The sequence below is a fragment of the Mobula birostris genome, chromosome 8 (assembly GCF_030028105.1).
Source record: "Mobula birostris isolate sMobBir1 chromosome 8, sMobBir1.hap1, whole genome shotgun sequence".
Taxonomy (NCBI): Eukaryota; Metazoa; Chordata; class Chondrichthyes; order Myliobatiformes; family Myliobatidae; genus Mobula; species Mobula birostris.
Window position 1 is genome coordinate 62420613 of NC_092377.1, and position 20111 is coordinate 62440723.

A 20111-nucleotide genomic window follows, 5' to 3' on the forward strand; every position below is an offset into this window, starting at 1 on the left:
GTTGGTCTCCGTTCGGATGTGTCCTTGCTTTCCATTGGATAATGTTTCTGGGTTCCATTAGCTGTACGGGAGAGTTCATTGCAGCTGAAAGTGCGGAGAGGTCGTATTGCCCGAATGTTTTTAGAGCAAAGATAATGGGATCACAGCCACCACCAAAACCCTGGGAAAGACGGATCCCGGGAAATATAAGTGCCCCGTCCTTCCAGTAAGTGCGTTTCGCTACGTGCTGTATTATTGACTAGGGAGAATTTTTATCCGTGCTTTGCATTGGTGCAGTTGCAGGCTCCATGTTGGCACGGTTAACTGGAACAGCAAAAACTTACATTTATATCGCACGTTTAAATGTAGTACACGATTCCAAAGGCTTCACATGTGTCAGAAAACTAGACGAACTCAGCGGGTCGGGTGACATCTCGCTGCGGAGGGAAATGGACAGACGACCTTCACGCACACAAGTATTAGACCGGGAGTCCAAAATCTTTGTCAACTGGGTAAACATTACGGGATTTTTGAAAAGGCAAAGCAGGCCATGTAGATCTGTTAGAGGAATTCAAAAGGTCAGGGCCATGTATTTGGAAGCGTAACAGCCCGCCGAAGAACTGTTAAAATTACGGCCTAACTCCTATTTGGACGGACTGGGCAATAGGAAAGATTTTAAAGCGGAAACAGGTTTAACAACAATCTACCGATTAATCAGGCAGATTTGTGAATAGGACGATTTAGATTAGGACACATTTGAGCATTGGATACCTTTCAGTTACTGGGATGGAATTTGAACAAGCAAGCTGGGAGGTTCTGTGCCTAGAAGTGCTTTCCATGGCTTTTTGCTATAAATGAGAGAACTGGATATTTGTGGGAAAGCACTATACTATCATTCCAAAAATCAAAGCAACCTTTCAAAATAGTATAGTGGCCTTTTCCAACTTTCATGTGAGCTGTTGATCAAAGCTGGTAACAGTTGCTTGGGGTATATTTTCAGAATTATTCAAAATACTGATCTTACACTACTGTTCTATGTAAATCAGTTTTTTTGCCTGAAATGGCGTGTACTGTGGGATCCTCTGAAATGTAAGTAATAGCCATTGGGGAAGTGCATTCTCGGAATGGGAAAACAGCTAACAGCCTGAAGCAAAATGCAATCTTTGCCATATGTGGTTTTCCAGTAGGAAGCACATTCGTTCAGTAACTGTAGTTCTAGGGACTGTCTCTTTGTGGAGATCCTCAACAAATGATAATCATGACGGAGCTTGCTCACCCTTTTTTATAAGAGTGTAATTTTTGACCTGCAAAAGATTTTACTGTTGAATTAATTAAATATTGATGGTAATCATTTGCATCCTGAATTGATTTTTATTTAAGAAATGTACTGAATTGTGAAATATATTTTTGAAAGCTACATGAACAAAAATAAATGCTGTAAAATTATGTTATTAGCACTTTAAACATGCATATATACTTCTCATTAGAAAGCTATGCAGCACTGATTAAGATTTTTTAAATAACAAAGATTGTAAGAACGAGGAGTTTTACTGAATTTTGGAGAGTGGCTACAATATTTTGGATTGCAACCGTGGTTATATTTGTACAATATGCCAGTGGTGGAGGAGTAAGAGTCCAGTGAGAACAGATTAATATGAATGATCATGATTAACAGGAGCGTCGTTGTGGATTCGCTCATCCAGGTATGGTGTGGGAATTGCAAAATCTCCTGACGAGTTTTGTAGACGGAGGTGTTGAGTCGAGGAGATAAGAAAGACACACTAGTTTAGTTATTATCTTAAAATACAATATTGATATGGCTGGTCCACTTCAGACTTTGGGTTAATATGACTGCCTACTTTCACACATTTTAAAAAAAAAATCACAAGCATCCTTGTGTTTATCTCTTGATACTCCAGCCTCTGGAGTACCATTGACTTCATCTTTACACTCAATGGCATCTTGCTCAGATTCTTTATTGTGCCAAGACAAGACTCTCAGAACATAGAAAACCTACAGCACAATACAGGCCCTTCAGCCCACAATGCTATGCTGAACACGTACTTACTTTAGAAATTACATGGAGCTTTTTCTAAGCTCTATGTACCTATCCAGGAGTCTCTTAAAAGACCCTATCATATCCGCCTCCACCACCATTGCCGGCAGCCCATTCCACGCACTCACCACTCTCTGCATAAAAAAACTTACCCTACATCTCTGTACCTACTTCAAAGCACCTTAAAACTATGCCCTCTCGTGCTAGCCATTTCAGCCCTGGGCAAAAGCCTCTGACTATCCACATGACCAATGCCTCTCATCATCTTGTACACCTCCATCAGGTCATCTCTCATCCTCCGTCGCTCCAACGAGAAAAGGCCAAGTTCACTCAACCTATTCTCATAAGGAATGCTCCCCAATCCAGGCAACATCCTTGTAAATCTCCTCTGTACCCTTTCCACATCCTTCCTGTAGTGAGGTGACCAGAACAGCACAGTACTCCAAATGGGGTCTGACCAGGGTCCTATATAACTGTTACGTTACCTCTCAGCTCTTGAACTCAATCCCACGGTTGATGAAGGCCAATGCACCGTATGTCTCCTTATCCACATAGTCAACCTGCACAGCAGCTTTGAGTGTCCTATGGACTCGGACCCCAAGATCTCTCTGATCCTCCACACTACCAAGACTCTTATCATTAATACTATGTTGTGCAATCATATTTGACCGACCGAAATGAGCTACCTGACACTTATCTGGGTTGAACGCCATCTGCCACCTCTCAGCCCAGTTTTGCATCCTATCGATGTCCTGCTCTAACCTCTGACAGCCCTCCACACTGTCCACAATACCCCCAATCTTTGCGTCATCAGCAAATGTACTAACCCATCCCTCCACTTCCTCATCCAGGTCATTTATGAAAATTACAAAGAGAAGGGGTCCCAGAACAGATCTTTGAGGCACACTACTGGTCACCAACCCCTATGCAGAATATGACCCGTCTACAACCACTCTTTGCCTTCTGTAGGCAAACCAATTCTGGATCCACAAAGGAAGATCCCCTTGGATCCCATGCCTCATTATTTTCTCAATAAGCCTTGCATGGGGTACCTTATCAAACGCCTTGTTGAAATCCATATATACTACATCTACTGCTCTACCTTCATCGATGAATTTTTTGAGGATGTGATTAAATACAATAGGGCTCGTAAGGCATAACCTGCCTTTGACAAAGCCATGCTAACTATTCCTAATCATATTATGCCTCTCCAAATGTTCACAAATCCTGCCTCTCAGGATCTTCTCCATTAACTTACCAACCACTGGTCTATAATTTCCTGGGCTATCTCTACTCCCTTTCTTGAATAAAGGAACAACATCTGCAACCCTCCAATCCTGCAGAACCTCTCCTGTCCCCATTGATGATGCAAAGATCATCGCCAGAGGCTCAGCAATCTCCTCCCTTGTCTCCCACAGTAGCCTGGGGTACATCTCATCCGGTCCTGGTGACTTAAACAGCTTGATGCTTTCCAAAAGCTCCAGTACATCCTCTTTCTTAATGTCTGTATGCTCAAGCTTTTCAGTCCACTGTAAGTCATCCCTACAATCGCCAAGTTCCTTTTCCGTAGTGAATACTAAAGCAAGGTATTCATTAATTACCTCTGCTATCTCCTCCGGTTCCGTACACACTTTTCCACCGTCACACTTGATTGGTCCTATTCTCTCACATCTTCTCATACCTGTAGATTGCCTTGGGGTTTTCCTTAATCTTGCTCGCCAAGGCCTTCTCATGGCCCCTTCCTAATTTCATTCTTAAACTCCTTCCTGCTAGCCTTATAATTTTCTAGATCTCTATCATTACCTAGTTTTTTTGAGCCTTTCATAACTCATCTCTAACTCTCAGCACTTGCTTAGACAAAGATTGCTATCCCATAAAGAACAGGACCAAAAATGTGTTGAAACTTCAGTATTACTAATTCGACCTTTAATTTTAATTATCCTGTCACGAGATATGTAAGTTGTTGCGTTAACTGGCTCAATAATATTTAATAAAGAACTAGCAGTCCAATCTAAGTTTCTTGTAATCTTCTTCTTCAAATTGTATATCCATCTACCCCTTTGGGAAGTAACTCATGAAAATTTGTTTTATTTGTAATGACATATTCTTAGTGGGTGTTATTCTATCATTCAATTTCTAAGCACAAAGTTAATTTTAGTGTTTATAGTTACTAAGTGACCAAGTGCATAAAACAAAATACAAAAGACAGTCATTAGGATGGTCAACTTCTTGGACAATGCAGCATGAGAAAAGGCCCTTCAGTCCAACTTTTCCATGCTGATGCATAATGCTCTCCAAACTAGTCCACTAGGCCATATCTCTCTAAGCACCCCCTCCCACCTCCATCCATATACTTAAACAAATCTCCTTTGAGTGCTGTTATTATATCTCCCTTAACTACTTTCGCTGGCAGCTCATTATATATACAGACAGCACCCTCTGCATGAAGAAATTGCCCCTCAGGTCCCCATTAAATCTTAACTTATCAACTTAACCCTACAGACTTTGGTATTTAATTCCCCTAACCTGGGGAAAAAGAACAACAAAGGTCCCAAAGTAATTACGCTTTTTTTTTTGGCTATGTCTACACTTCCTTTGCTGCATCAATTCTTACTTCGGTGTCAGGAACCAAATAAAAATTCCCCATCACAAAATATTAATAACTATTAATATATTACAGTTCATAATAAATATTATACCATGAAGCAGCATTAGGTCCGATCTGATCCATATCATCGTTGGTAATAATGGATTTGAATAGGTTCAAAGGTTCATTTCTTATCAAAGTATACAACTTTGAAACTCTTCTCCAGATGTTCAGTTTAAATTTAGCCAGTATGAAATGTCCCAGCTCTCAGAATGTGCTGTCTGTTGATGGTATTCTCCAGATTCTCCTGTTGCCTGTAAACACTGTCTCCACAAAGGACAAAGATGGACAAATCATTGTATCTTTGCAATGTTTCTCATTCAGATTTATTCCTAAAGACAATGTCATTTGGTAAATTGAAGTCATTGATATTAATTAATCTTATTTGTAAACAAGAGGTGATTAGATTTTTAAGTGAATCACGGCACTCTTTAAGCAAACATTTGATGAGCAGTTATTTTCCTGAATGTAGTTATTTTCTGATTCTTTGTTTTCTGTTGTTGAAACTATATTAGTATTTCCTGAATTTCAGATCTGCTGATTTGGTATCTGGCCTGCCTGCAAGACAAGGACAGCCTGTTGTTGCACGAATTCCACCTCCTGTTCCTCCAAGAGCATCGCAACAGACTGGCGTTGGCAACCTCAGCACTTATAGATCAGCCTATAACACCTTCTCTCCAGCATACACACCATACGGAAGCTCTTTATATGGAGGCTATACCCCTTATAATTATGGATATGGAGGACTTGGCTATAACAGATTTCGAACAGATGATATACCTCCCAGTAGATTTGTACGCCAGGCAGAAGAAAGCAGCAGAGGAGCATTTCAGTCTATTGAAAGTATTGTCCACGCATTTGCTTCTGTTAGTATGATGCTTGATGCTACTTTCTCAGCCGTTTACAACAGTTTCAGAGCAGTCTTGGATGTTGCTAATCACTTTTCCAGACTCCGGGTGCATTTTACTAAAGTTCTGTCAGCATTTGCATTGATCCGAACTTTGAAGTATTTGTACAGGAAGCTACAAAGATTGCTTGGCCTACGGAACAACTCCGAGGTTGAGGAATTATGGGCAGAGAGTGCTGGTTCCGTGCTTCCAGCTGGAGCTGAAGACAGGTTACCTGGGTCAGGCAAATCTTGGCCCATTTTTATGTTTTTTGCAGTTGTTCTCGGAGGTCCTTATCTCATATGGAAATTACTAAGCTCTGCTACTTCTGAACCAGGTGAGAAAGTCTCCAACAAATAAATATGTTGTAATTATTTTATTTATTATAGGTACAGGGCCTAAATTGAAAGGCTTACATGTAAAGGTAATTCATTGGTAAGGTCTTTGAGAATGATGCACAGCAAAAGCTGTAATGCTGGGAGCCTCAGCAGGTCGAGCAGCATTAGTAGGAGTGAAACAGTTGACCTTTTGAGTCAACAACCAATCGTCAGAACTAAGAAAACGAGTGTGGTGAGCTGCAGAGAGCAGAGGGTATGTTAGGCTCAGACCTCCAACTTCATTTACGAGTACATCACAGATATCCTGTTGTCTCTACCCGTACCCCTGTTGGCAATGTATCTGTTTGTCTTCTCACTCTTCCTGTTGTGAGGAAGGATCCTGGGCCTGCAATGTTGATGGGCTTCATAAAGATCAGTCAAAGAATCAAAGGCTGAGGGAAGATATCATGGAGGTTTAAAACTTCAAAGTAATTGTATTTACACAAGATATTTGAAGGGGAAATTGGTAATAATACCTAAAATTTAGGTCTGCTGACTCCGCTTCTCTTGGCGTGGATAATGCCTCACCTGCTGAGCACTTCCAACATTCATTTATGAGATGGCCATTTCAGGCTTTTTGAGATGGTGAACATTCTCTGCATAACTGAACTATACTGTTTGGAAATTAATGAATTTCAATCAACTGAAATGTGTCACGTGCAGTAAAATTCCACTAATCCAACACCCTTGCGACTTTTAGTGCCAGACTAACAGATTTTCCAGGCTGTTCAGTGTAATGCCTCCCCAAACATGTTGTCTCACAGCTTTTATATATTGTACAATAAATTCTCTAGTGAATGCACTGAGTGTCTGGTTGAAAACTGACTGCTCAGGACCTCATCCCTGACTCTGTCCACACTTTAGACACTGACCCCAAACCAGTCTCCACCCCTGTTCTGGCCATATGAACCACTTGCGCTCTAGATCCCCCATTTTCATTCCAGACATGAGCAGAATCCAAATTTATAGGTTTTCCAAACTGTCAGATGCTGTGTTATGGGAGTTTCATTTTGGCTTCCATGCATTTCAATTTGCTCTCTTCCAGAGGGTCTCTTGGTGATTTAGCTATAAACTCGATTGGGGAAGTTTGAATTCAGACTCTGCTTGCAGGGAGGCAGTTTAGTCCCATTGATTCTGGTATTTTCTGGATAGGAGGTGGAGATGATTTTAAAGTACACAAGGTGGAGACTATAGACTAAAGCAAAATGATAATTGTGTAATCTCAAATATTTTAATCAAATTCAGTAACTGTTTTAAATTAGTGACTGCACTTTCCTATTTTCCTATCTGCTTTGATGATGGATTTTGATTCTTTACTTAGAGAGAAGGGAAACATTAATAATACCTAAAATTTAGGTCTGTTGATTCAATGATGGACTTCATAAAGATCAGTGGAAGAATCAAAGGCCGAGAAAGGTTCATAAAACTATGAAGTAATCGTATTTACCCAAGATATTTGAAGTGGGTAGTAATAAAAGCAAAAGTATGCTTCTAGCTGTCAGAAAAGATTGCAGGAGGTATTTTTCCTCTGTTACATTATCAAAACACATCATTTGTAAATTTGATCAGAATAATTAAGCTTAACAGGTGAGATGAGGTGGCAGCTAGTGAAATAGGCCAGGGCCCTATTCAGTATTAATAATAAAATACAACATTTTAAAATAGTTAAATAATTACATATAAGTTTTTATGAAATAAACTGTACTTTTTCCATCCTTTGAAACTGCTTTATGGATTTGGTATTATGAAAGTTTCAAAAACTGGAACATAACATTAGGTAATAGAACAAATATTAAGTAGGGTAATAGCCTTTGACAATCTCATTTTTGTAGGCAACAGCACAAAAACTGTCTCTTTTAAAGCCTTTTTTTTAACTAAATGTGTAGCTATTGTTTAAATGTGTCACTGCCTTAAAACTAAACCAGAGCCACATTTGTTTTATTTTAAATTGTGTTTGTTAGCAGGTCACGATTCCATCTTGGTGTTCTGTTCAGGAGTCTGAATCGTGATCTGAGGCTAATCACGTAATACAGATTGCAATCCGTTCACATCAGGCAGCTTCTCACTGTAGAGAGGGGAGTCTATTCATTGCAGAAACAAACTCTGTGCTCCAAATGACTGCATTGATATAATTTGAAAAAAATTAACAGTATGCGGTCTTCGAGAGCTTTGCACTTAATTATGTTGTTTTCATGTAGACTGTCCTGATATGTTCTGTTTATATTTTAAAGTGAACAGATCTTCACGCTGAATTTATTATGATTCCACATAGAAGTTGTGGATTGTTTCCAATCTTTCTCCCTTTCATCTGGAGGTTTCTTAAAAACCTGCCATTTCATTTGTTTCCAACTTTGTGGACCATTAGCTCAGCTGAGAGTATGATGGACAAAGGTGATTGGTAGAACTTGAGCATGTATCAAAAGTTTCATGAGAAATTCTGCTCTAAGCTATATGGGCAATTATCAGCTCCATCCTAACAATTTGCTTGGCAATCTGGATGCAATCCCAGAATAAGAACACCAGCGGAATTGGTAATAAGAGGGGTTGTTATTGCGTTATACAGTGAGGGATGCATTACTGACAGCTTGTCTCCACTGGGAATCTGACAGGAACCCTTGCCGTTCCTGATCCTATGCACAGCACAATCATTGTCAGCATTCTCATAGCGGTGAAATGTTTAAAAGAATTTCATTGCTGCCTGCCTTGGTGTAGGTTGAGCCACTGATAAGATACGTTGTGTAGTAACTGCATGTGAGGACTGGTGATAGATGACACATCAAAGTTGCTGGTGAACGCAGCAGGCCAGGCAGCATCTCTAGGAAGAGGTACAGTTGACGCTTCGGGCCGAGACCCTTCGTCAGGACTAACTGAAGGAAGAGCTAGTAAGAGATTTGAAAGTGGGAGAGGGAGGGGGAGATCCAAAATGATAGGAGAAGACAGGAGGGGGAGGGATGGAGCCAAGAGCTGGACAGGTGATTGGCAAAGGGGTATGAGAGGATCATGGGACAGGAGGCCCAGGGAGAAGGAAAAGGGGGAGGGGGGGAAACCCAGAGGATGGGCAAGAGGTATAGTCAGAGGGACAGAGGGAGAAAAAGGAGAGAGAGAGAAAGAATGTGTGTATATAAATAAATAACGGAGGGGTACGAGGGGGAGGTGGGGCATTAGCAGAAGTTAGAGAAGTCAATGTTCATGCCATCAGGTTGGAGGCTACCCAGACGGAATATAGGTGTTGTTCCTCCAACCTGAGTGTGGCTTCATCTTTACAGTAGAGGATGCCGTGGATAGACATGTCAGAATGGGAATGGGATGTGGAATTAAAATGTGTGGCCACTGGGAGATCTTGTTTTCTCTGGCGGACAGAGCATAGGTGTTCAGCAAAACGATCTCCCAGTCTGCATTGGGTCTCGCCAGTATATAGAAGGCCACATCGGGAGCACCAGATGCAGTGTATCACCCCAGCCGACTCACAGGTGAAGTGTCGCCTCGCCTGGAAGGACTGCCTGGGGCCCTGAATGGTGGTAAGGGAGGAAGTGTAAGGGCATGTGTAGCACTTGTTCCGCTTACAAGGATAAGTGCCGGAGGGAGATCAGTGGGGAAGGATGGGGGGGACGAATGGACAAGGGAGTCGCATGGGGAGCGATCCCTGCGGAAAGCGGGGGGGTGGGGGGAGGGAAAGGTGTGCTTAGTGGTGGGATCCCGTTGGAGGTGGCGGAAGTCACGGAGAATAATATTTTGGACCTGGAAGCTGGTGGGGTGGTAGGTGAGGACCAGGGGAACTCTATTCCTAGTGGGGTGGCAGGAGGATGGAGTGAGAGCAGATGTACGTGAAATGGGGGAGATGCGTTTGACAGCAGAGTTGATGGTGGAGGAAGAGAAGCCCCTTTCTTTCAAAAAGGAGGACATCTCCCTCATCCTGGAATGAAAAGCATCCTGAGAGCAGATGCGGTGGAGACGGAGGAATTGCGAGAAGGGAATGGCGTTTTTGCAAGAGGAATAGTCCAGATAGCTGTGAGAGTCAGTAGGCTTATAGTAGACATCAGTAGATAAGCTGTCTCCAGAGACAGAGACAGAAAGATCTAGAAAGGGGAGGGAGGTGTCGGAAATGGACCAGGTAAACTTGAGGGCAGGGTGAAAGTTAGAGGCAAAGTTAATGAAGTCAACGAGCTCAGCATGCGTGCAGGAAGCAGTGCCAATGCAGTCGTCAATGTAGCGAAGGAAAAGTGGGGGGCAGATACCAGAAGAGGTTTGGAACATAGATTGTTCCACAAAGCCAACAAAAAGGCAGGCATAGCTAGGACCCATACGGGTGCCCATAGCTACACATTTAGTTTAGAGGAAATGGGAGGAGCAACTGTTTCCTGTCTCCAGCAGTGATCTGTACTCAACACACAGGCCGGGATATACCCCTGAACTGAGCATCACCGCACCCAACACCAGCCTACAGGGATTTCACGTTTTGGTTCCCACCACACTGAGCCATGTTTTAAAAAATTTGATACTGATGAAGGGTCTCGACCTGAAATGTCGACTATTCACTCTTTTCCATTGGTGCTGCATGGCCTGTTGAGTTCCTCCAGCATGCTGTGTGTGTTGCTTTGGATTTCCAGTTACTTCAGATTTTCTCACGCTTTTGGTATTATTATGTCCAGATTGATGGACAAGTCTTGCATGAATTGTGCTTTTTTGTTTTCGTGGTCTTTGCATATTGTCTGTTAAATGCCATTCCGATGGATACACTAAAATGGCTTGGTTCGAGGCTCAGCTGGCTCTGAAGCACAAGCCTTCAAAATTACACTTGGGACGTCCTGAGGTCCCATGGTCATGCTGTATCCAATACTCTCAGTTTTCTGCTGTTGCGTAGGGTGAACTGAACTGGCGAAGGACTGACTTCGATTGTAGTGAGATGTCAGGAGTTTTATGGTTTGTAAGGACACAATATATTGGCTAAAATGTTTGCAAATGCTTGAGGTATGTTGATCGTAATTGCCTTCTAGGTTCCCTTCTTGTTCCGGTAAGTTGGCACGCTCAGATGCAATGGCCACTCCAGGTCCAATCAGAGGTGTATTTGTTTGCCTGTTACATTTTTTTGTGATCACAAGTCGCTGCTGGATATTAAGAACATCAAGTACTACAGGACTGTCCTATCAGCGAGTTGTTTGATAGCAATGGAGCTGGACTTATTGTGAACCATTGTTGTGCTGTCGTCTGGACTTGTGTACTGTTGGGCATTGGTCATGTAGAATACTGCAAGTCCGGTTTACTGGCGAGACTGACAGCAGGAGAGCTGTGGTGTCTCAGTTATGCCAAGAACTAGGCCCTCCTGCCGTGGTGTCACCTGCCACACAGCATGATGGATGAGGAGGTGGTATGGGAGAGAGCAGAGGCCTTTGTGGGCTGCACTAGAATCCATACTGGGCTGGGGGTTGGCCCCTTCCATTGGTGCTGCCTTCTGGTGTTCACGTGGTAGAAGAACAAATTGGACCAGGACAACTTACCATCAGTCTACAGTCATGCTACTTAGGAACTTGGGTTATCTTATTTTTTTCATGTGAGTGTTTTCTGAAATTGTAACCTTATGTGCAGTGTGCTGTTGATAAAGTGGAGAATGATTTGTTTGAATTTAGAGGTTGGTGGAATGGGAGAAGAGGATCTGTTGAAATCTGTTCTTGTTTTGTTCCAGAGTAGAGGGGTTGAGAGCAGAGGTGCAGAAAAAGAATCAGCTGTTAGTCAAGGGTTTTGGTAACAAAGGCAGGGGAAGCCTTAATTCAGGAGGGAGGAAGCTATTTCATGGGCACCTCATGGAAAGTCTCATTGGAACAATGAAGATGGAGGAACTGGGACTATGAAATAGTTACAGGAGGCAAGGTGGGACATGAGTAAACAAAATATCTGTGGGAGTTGGCGGGTCTAGAAAGGATATTAGGCAGCCTATTTTCTGAGATGTTGACACAGATTCAAATATTGACTCTGTGATGGTGAGAGCAGGATAGAGATTAGCACCAGAGATAATGAAATTATTGAATTCTGTATGAGTACTGGAAGCAGTACCAATGCACTCAATATGCCAGAACAGGAATTAATGAAACCAAAGACTGTACCACATCTTCCACAAACAGGTAGGCATAGCTTGGGGCTTGTGATAATGCAATTCATTTCTGATTGTGTTTGAACCAGATCATTTAAATTCCAGCACCTGAGATGATGATGTCCAAGCTCGGTCAAAGATCCAAACTTTTCTCCGTAACTTCCTCCATCTAGAATGGGATCCCACCACAAAGCACAACCCCCCCCCCCCCCACAACTTTCTACTTTCCACAGGGCTCACTCCCTATACAACTCGCTTGTCCATGCATCTCTCCTCAGTGATCTCTCTCCTGGCACTCATCCTTGCAAGTGAACAAGTGCTACACCTGCCCCTACACCTCCGCCCTCAGGGCCAGCTGAGGCGACACTTCACCTGTGAGTCTGCTGGGGTCATATACTGTGTCTGATGCTCCCGGTGTGTCCTCCTGTATATCATTGAGACCCGATGTAAATTGGGAGACCGTTTCACTGAGCTCTGTCCACCAGAAGAAGCGGGTTCTCCCAGTGGCTATCCATTTTAATTCCACTCCCATTCCTATATGTCAATCCATGGCCTTCTCTACTGTCGTGATGAGGCCACACTCAGGTTGGAGGAACAACACCTTGTAGTCTGTCTGGGTAGCCTCCAAACTGATGGCATGAATATAGGTTTCTTGAACTTCTGGTAATGGGGCCCCCCTCCCCCCACCTTCACCATTCCCCATCCTCTTTTCCCCTTCTCACCTTATCTCCTTGCCTGCCATTGCCTACCCCGGTGCTTCTCTCTCACTTTTCTTTCTTCCCAGCCTTCTGTCCACTCCTATTCGACTCCCCCTTCTCCAGTCCTGTATCTTTTTCACCAATCAACTTCCCAGCTCTTAAGTAAATCTACTCCTCATCTTTTCTTCTCTAGTGCTGCTGAAGGGTCCCGGCCCAAAATGTTGACTGTACTCTTCTCCATCAATGCTGCCTGGCCTGCTGAGTTCCTCCAGCATTTTGTGTGTTTGCATGTGTGTTGCTTGGATTTCCAGTATCTGCAGATTTTCTCTTGTTTGATATCCAAACTTTTAGGGGATTTTATGTGGATTCACTAATCCAAATTAACTCTCTGGAAGATTTTTTTTTTAAACAGATTGCTGTTTTTGTGACAGTGCAGTTATTAGTTGGTGACATGAACTCCATGATAGTGCAGACGTGAATTTTTGTCTGTAACTTGGTAACAGATGGTGATGATCACAATCTGAATATGAATAACCTTCTTCCATTTTCAAAAAGAATCAACAAGTTGGGCAAATGGAGATGATGATCATATTGTTGCAAGAGCAGAGTATGATTTCACTGCTGGGACAGAAGAAGAGCTCTCATTTCGTTCAGGTGATCTGCTCAACCTGGCACCTAAAGGTGAGTCATTTGACCATTTAACCAAAGTACCATAACAAAGTAAAATGTATAATTTTTTTGGTATATTAACATTGGTGTTACCTACTAAAATTTATAAACTAAACTTGAAAAATAAAAGTTGCCATAATATAAAGTTTGAAAGTACTTGATGAATCTTTAGGAATTTATTTCCTAAGAAGTAAAATGCTGTTTAGTAGTTTAATGTTTTTAATTTCTTCATCTCTTCATAAAACTGAGAAAGAAAGCTAAATGTAAAAGTTTGAAGATTATTACAGACTAATTTTTAGAATTGTTTTCTTCCTTCCCAAAAACCAACCACTCACTTTGGGCAGGGAGCTGGATATTCATACAGTACTTTAGAGCTGTCAAAATGCTGAGAAGGCTGAAAGTTATTTTCTATTTGACATTTGAAGAACACATCCATCAAGTTCTTTGTTACTGTATGACCCAATCTAAATTGTTGTTTTACCTGAATTTGATACTGAGCCAAACATAATTCTTTTGCTTTCTTTCTTTTCAGAACAACAGCCAAAAGTGCGTGGGTGGTTGCTGGCCTGTTTGGATGGCCAAACAACTGGATTAGTGCCGGCTAATTATGTCAAAATTTTAGGTAAAAGGCGGGGCAGAAAGCAAGTGGAGCTGGAAAGCATTGCAAAGCAACAACCACAGAGACATGGTGATTCAACAGCTGCAGGAACCTCATTCAAGGAACAGCAGGCAGTCTTTGAATCTGCTTTTTCTGAAACATCAAAACAAAATATGGATTCTGGCACCATAGAATCTGTAAATACTGGGAAAGATATAATGAATGCCTGAAAATATAAATTTTAATATGGTTGATCTTTCCCTACCTGCCTTCTGCTGTATTAAATTCCATCCATAGGTTTTAAGCTTCTGGTGTACCATGCCTTTCATTCTCAATCTAGTAACATATTCTTTGATTAAAGAATTTGGAAAATTAATTTAAGTGTCACCACTATGTATCCTTTTCCTGATCTACGTGCACCAGATAAATAATGTACATGAGGACAAATACTTATTGGTTAGTAAAATTTTAATTTTGGCTTAAGATTTCCACAGCTCTGGGTTGACTGTCTAAATATGTTGTTTCTTTAGGGAGATATGGAATTGATTCAATTGGCAGTGGATTGTTACATTGGTATAAATCAAAGCTTACTGCTTGTGTAATATTTGAACACTCAGGGTTTATTGGTGTTTGTGTAATTAGTAATATTCCTGTAATTTTTGTAATACAGGTTGTGATGCACAGTCTATTGATTAAATTAACCAGATCATTAAACCACAATATCCATAAACTCAGAAGTTAAAATGGACATGGCGAACATGCATTTTTAAGCTGTTGACAAAATGCAGAAGAGAAAATATTGTCTGAATTAATTAAATAACCATGAAATTTGTACTAAAATTTGGCAGAATATTGTGATTTATAGCAATGTTCCAACAAGAAGAAATTGTTGGTTAAGAAAACTTGTAGAATCTTCTTGTTTTCAAGGCTCATGATAAAGGCTGAAAGGTAGTGTAATGGAATGGATGTGACTAGATGTAAGTAGTAAATGATTAAATATAATTGTAAAATAATTAAAAATAATAGGGAAGTGCTTCTGAAAAATAATCAAGTTCTGCAACTGGAGATCATTACATTGGAAGAGCAGAGGATGATTTCCCAGCTGGGTCACAAGAGATTTCATTCCTTTTGGTGATGTACTCATTCCATTAAAAACTGGTCTTTTCATGTCTACATGCAACTTGGGATTCATAACACAAACATTATTACTATATAATTAGTCAATAAAACTTGCAGAGTCTTGTTTACATTGTGGAAGTTTATACATATTTAATGTCTTGCCCTCCCATTTTATCATGTGTCAGAGCTCCATGCATTTTCAAAGGGATGATGAAAGTGCATTGCACAAAAGATGTGCAGCAGAGATAACATGGTCTTGTTAAATTAGGTCTGTGAGATGTTTAAATATGTATACATTTCATCTATATAACGTTATTCCCATCTTATTATCCCCATAATACTAAACAAATATACCTGAACCCAATATGATGTGCATGTAGATTAGGAGGATCAGTGTTCTGATGTTACTGCAGCTGGGAATCTGTGATGGGATTGACCTCCAAGCTCTTGTGTTACTGTACAGGTGAACAATAGACGAAGATTCTGAGGCTTGGGTATGAAACTAAGAGGTAATTCTGATTACTGTTAAGATATTTGCCCAAAATTTTCACAAAAATAGACAGCTACTACACATGGAATTGGCAGAGTTAATTTCAAAACGTGAAAACTCTGGATCACCCTCAAACCTGTTAAGTCCGCTGCACTCCTAAACTTTTCATGAGTTTAGCACTGGAGTGTCAACTTGTTACAGTTTCTCATCAGTAATGCTTAGAAATATGCCAGCTGAATTTGTGGAATGTTGCAACCTCAATGATTATTGATTTCAATAGAGATGAACAGCTGCAAGGGTGTTGGTAACTGTTTTTGTGAATTGGGATCATTTAAATTATTATTGTGGCTTTTCTAGTGTCAAGTTTTTATCATAATTTTAAAGCTTGAAGGTCAGACATTCATGAAAGATGTTTTGTGGTTTTGACGGCTAATGGGAGTGTGGCATCTCCAGCTATAGGAACTTTTCTGTAGGATTTTTGATTTTGCAGTGGATGGTTGGTGAACTTCTGCAGGGAAATGTAATAGCCCTTGCTTAGTAAACAAAGTTGTGAAACAGTTGAAGACTTAGTAATTACTTGACCTGTTTTATCACATCATTTACTATTGCAGTTTTCAATTTGTCTTTTAATTGTGTAGTAGATGATCAAAGCATTTGATGTGAATACTTTTAACATTATTTCTCAGATACAAAGGTAACACAAAGTATAATTTTAACAAATTACTGGTTTTAAAAATAATACTTTTTCAAAAGATTTTCTTTGCTATCGTACAAGGCATACTACAGAAATGTTGAGGTATCTTTAGTTAAATTCCAGACAAATTCTGAACTTCATGAAAAATCTGTTAATGTACAAAATTATGGGTATTCTAAAAGTAAGTTTCATTAAAATGATCACCAAAGTATAAATGGAGTATGTTGTACAGTTTTTTGCCTGTATTTCAAATCCCTTAAATATCTTAATGATACGTCAACAGCTGCGTGCATTCGCTATTGTTGTGCTTTGAACTGATGTATTTGAGTGTTCAGTAATGCATGAGGGCAATTTATGCAGATTATCTAGAACCCATTTTGAGAACACATGCAATTATTTGTGTAATAAAAGTAATTTGCCACAAAAATAAGGGTCTTGTGAGTTACAAACTTTTAAAATACACAGCTTCAATTTCATTTGCAGTCATTTCATTTTCTTTGACAATAAAAGTTTTTAAATTAGTGAAAAAGTCTATCATCTGCAAAGATGACAATATTGGGAATAATTTACAGTGCAAATTAGCTTCAGAACAATCAAACTCAAGTGGACAGTTAGATCATTTGAAGAATATGCATTTTCTTTGAAACTAAAATGTGTTTACTACAGTAATGTGAAATTTATAGAAGTAGAAATAACATGCATTTTGCATTCACAGGAAAGATCAATTTGAGTACTTGGTCATATTTAAAGTTATTGTACAATGTACTAACATCAATAAAACTATTTTCTCAGAAATATTATTGAAGATTATTTCAATAATGCTGTCACATGGTCATAATCACACAAAGGAGAATGTTCCAAAAACTTGTAATAATGGCAAGAGATTAAAATTTATTGTTAATACATGTTTTTGTTCTGTTTGAACTATTTTTGATATGGTAACGAACAATTAACCACAACGATATTACCAATTTTTTTTGAGAAATGCAGAGATGTTACTCAAATCATTCTTCCTCATGCCAGAGGGAATTCAGAGATGACATTATAGTACACGTTAGTTCCTTCAGCCCTTCCTGTTAAATTTCTGACCATGTACCTTCCCTTCCTGATGTCTGTGTTGGCACTTCACTCCACCAATGCCTTATTTATTATTCGTCAATGTTTCTGCTGCCCCTCAGTTTGATTATTCTAATTCATTCCTCATCAGCCTTTCTCATTCACGTATGCAAGGGCAGACAGAACTCTAGAGCCCATATCCTAACTTGCAAGTCTTAATCACTCTGCTTCTTTACTTTGATTTGCATTTACCCTAATTCAGCAAGCCTCCACTTTGTAGTTTTCAATCTTTTATTCAGATCCCTCAATGGCAGCTACTAATCTATAGTTAACTCATTGTGGTGCACAGATGTGGTTGTTCTGTCCCAGTCCTGTTCACCTGACCAGGAACATCTGGCATTAATTGTTATCTATTCTATCTGCCAAGGGAATTTTGGAGTTTTCCCACCGTCATTCTGGTCGTAGTTTACATTCCGCCCTGGCTAATGTCAGGCTGGCTCTGGTGGAACTGAGCACTGATCAGCGGTCATGAGACAGCACACCCTGTGCCATCCTGATTACTATGTGGGACTTCAACCAGGCCAGCTTTAAATCTTTGACCAACTAATATAATAAATGGTTGTGATGCTTCACTCCCTGATGAGTTGAACATCTATAATGCAAACTTTGAAACAAATAATAAAACTATCTCTGAAGAATCTGAAGACCCTGTGGTGTTTGTCTCAGAGGTATCAGCACATGGAAGAGGTTGACTCTCCCAAGGTGTCAGCCCCTCAATGGTGTACCTGACAGGGGTTTGAAAACTTGCACCGACCAACTGGCTGGAGTGTTCAGCAACATTTTCAGTCTCTCTCTGTTGCTTTTGGAGGTTATCACCTGCTTCAAAAGGGCATCAATCATACCATTGTTCAAGAGCAGGGTGAGTTGCCTCAACAAATAATGCTCAGTTGCATTCACATCTGCTGTGATTTGAGAGGTTGTTCAAGAGAATTAATGTCTGCCTAAGCAAGGACATAGACCCGCTGAAATTTGCCTAGCACCACCATAATAGGTCTACAGCAGATGCAACCTCTCTGGCTCTCCACTCAGTCTTGAACCATCTGGGCAACAGCAATATTTACTACAGGGAGCTCATTCTAATCAACAAGATTCAAAACCTGCCTTAAAACAACAAATTTCACGACATAGGTTAGTGATATCAAACATGTTTCTGATTCTGTTATCAAACGATGCTAAAAATGAATATTTTTAATCAACATCATCATGGCTCTTGCACTTGTCTATCTGCACTGCATTCTCGCTGTAACTGTAGTACTATATTCTGTACTTCCTTTCTATTTCCTTTTCTCCTATGGCCCATTCTCCTCTACTATCAGATTCTTTCTTCTCCTACCCTCTAGGCTTCTCATATCACCTTCCAGCTAGCCTTCTTTCCTTCTCCCCACTTTTTTATTCTGGTGTCTTCCTCCTTCTACAAATGGTATTTCAGTCCTGGAGAAGTGCCTCGGTCTGAATCGTCGACTGTTTATTCATTTCCATAGATGCTGCCTGACCACCTGAATTTCTCCAGTATTTTGTGTGTGTGTTACTTTATTCTGAACTGTCTTTTTCACTGTCTTGATGAATTGTGTATGAATAATCTATCTGGTTAGTATGCAAAACAAAAAATGTTCTCTTTATCATTGTCACATTTACTGAGGTAAACCAATACCAGCAGTATTTGTAAACTTTGTCCAGTTCTACAATCATTCAAGATCTTTCTACTCTAATCCTGTCTTTTTAATCATTGATAAGTATCTCCACCATAAGTGTCCATGCCTTCAGCTGCCAAATCTCTGATCTTTAGACCCTTCTGCCTCTTCATTTTAGAATGGTCCTTCAAGAATTAAATTTAAATTTGAATCCTTTTTGGAGATATATATATGTATTTCTACAACACGCGTTCTAATAATGTTGATTATGGTGGAGTTGGGAGCTGTTCTCTTCCTTGTCTCTAACCTTGTCCACACTGCTGATTAGTCTTTAATCTTTTTTGGAGGCCTAGATTTGGGTTTTCTAAGTAACTGCCCTCAACAGCAAAACAAAAATTTGTGGTTTGAACATACCACTTGAATTTATAATTATAGAAGCTGCGTAAGATAATTTATGCATGTGATGTTTCAATGTATTTGCTGCAAACTGTTCAAAGCATTGGAAGGTTCAGTGTGGTTCATCATCTCTTCTTTAAAAGTTACTGGTAAGATTGTCTTCAAGGTTCAATGTCAAGCATCTGCAGCTTTTACAGTCCTAAAGAAAACCAACAAACTGAATAATTATTTGCAAATTGATTAAGTACATAGAAAGACAATACAGCATAGGAACAAGACACGAGTGATTGCAGATGCTGGAAATCTATATCAACACAAATGCTGGAGGAATTCAGCATATTAGGCGGCATCTATGTAGGAAAACAAACAGTTGACATTTCTGGCCAAGACCCTTCATCAGTTAGAAATGTTGACACTTCATTTTCCTCCTAGATGTTGCTCGCTCTGGTGAGTTCCAGCTGGAATTTTGTGACAGCACTGAAAAGGCACTACAGCACTCTATCTGTTCCAACAATGATGAAGATATAGATTTCACATCTTCCTACACATGGTTTATAATCCCTCCGGTCTTGTATGTTCATGTCTCTCTGAATTGCTACTGTATCTGCTTCCTCCACCTCCCCTGGTGGCATGTACTATATTTATCTTACAAATATTCCCTCAAATCTC

General features: G+C 40.2%; 1 protein-coding gene across 1 annotated transcript; it reads left to right on the forward strand.

Annotated features, from left to right (window-relative positions):
• Positions 1-61: 61 nt before the first annotated feature.
• Positions 62-17178, forward strand: pex13 (peroxisomal biogenesis factor 13). The gene is made up of 4 exons (XM_072265286.1): positions 62-205; positions 5215-5906; positions 13285-13410; positions 13931-17178. The coding sequence occupies exons 1-4, from the start codon at positions 135-137 to the stop codon at positions 14224-14226; spliced, it is 1185 nt and encodes a 394-aa protein (XP_072121387.1). The 5' UTR covers positions 62-134; the 3' UTR covers positions 14227-17178.
• The last annotated feature ends 2933 nt before the right edge of the window (positions 17179-20111 follow it).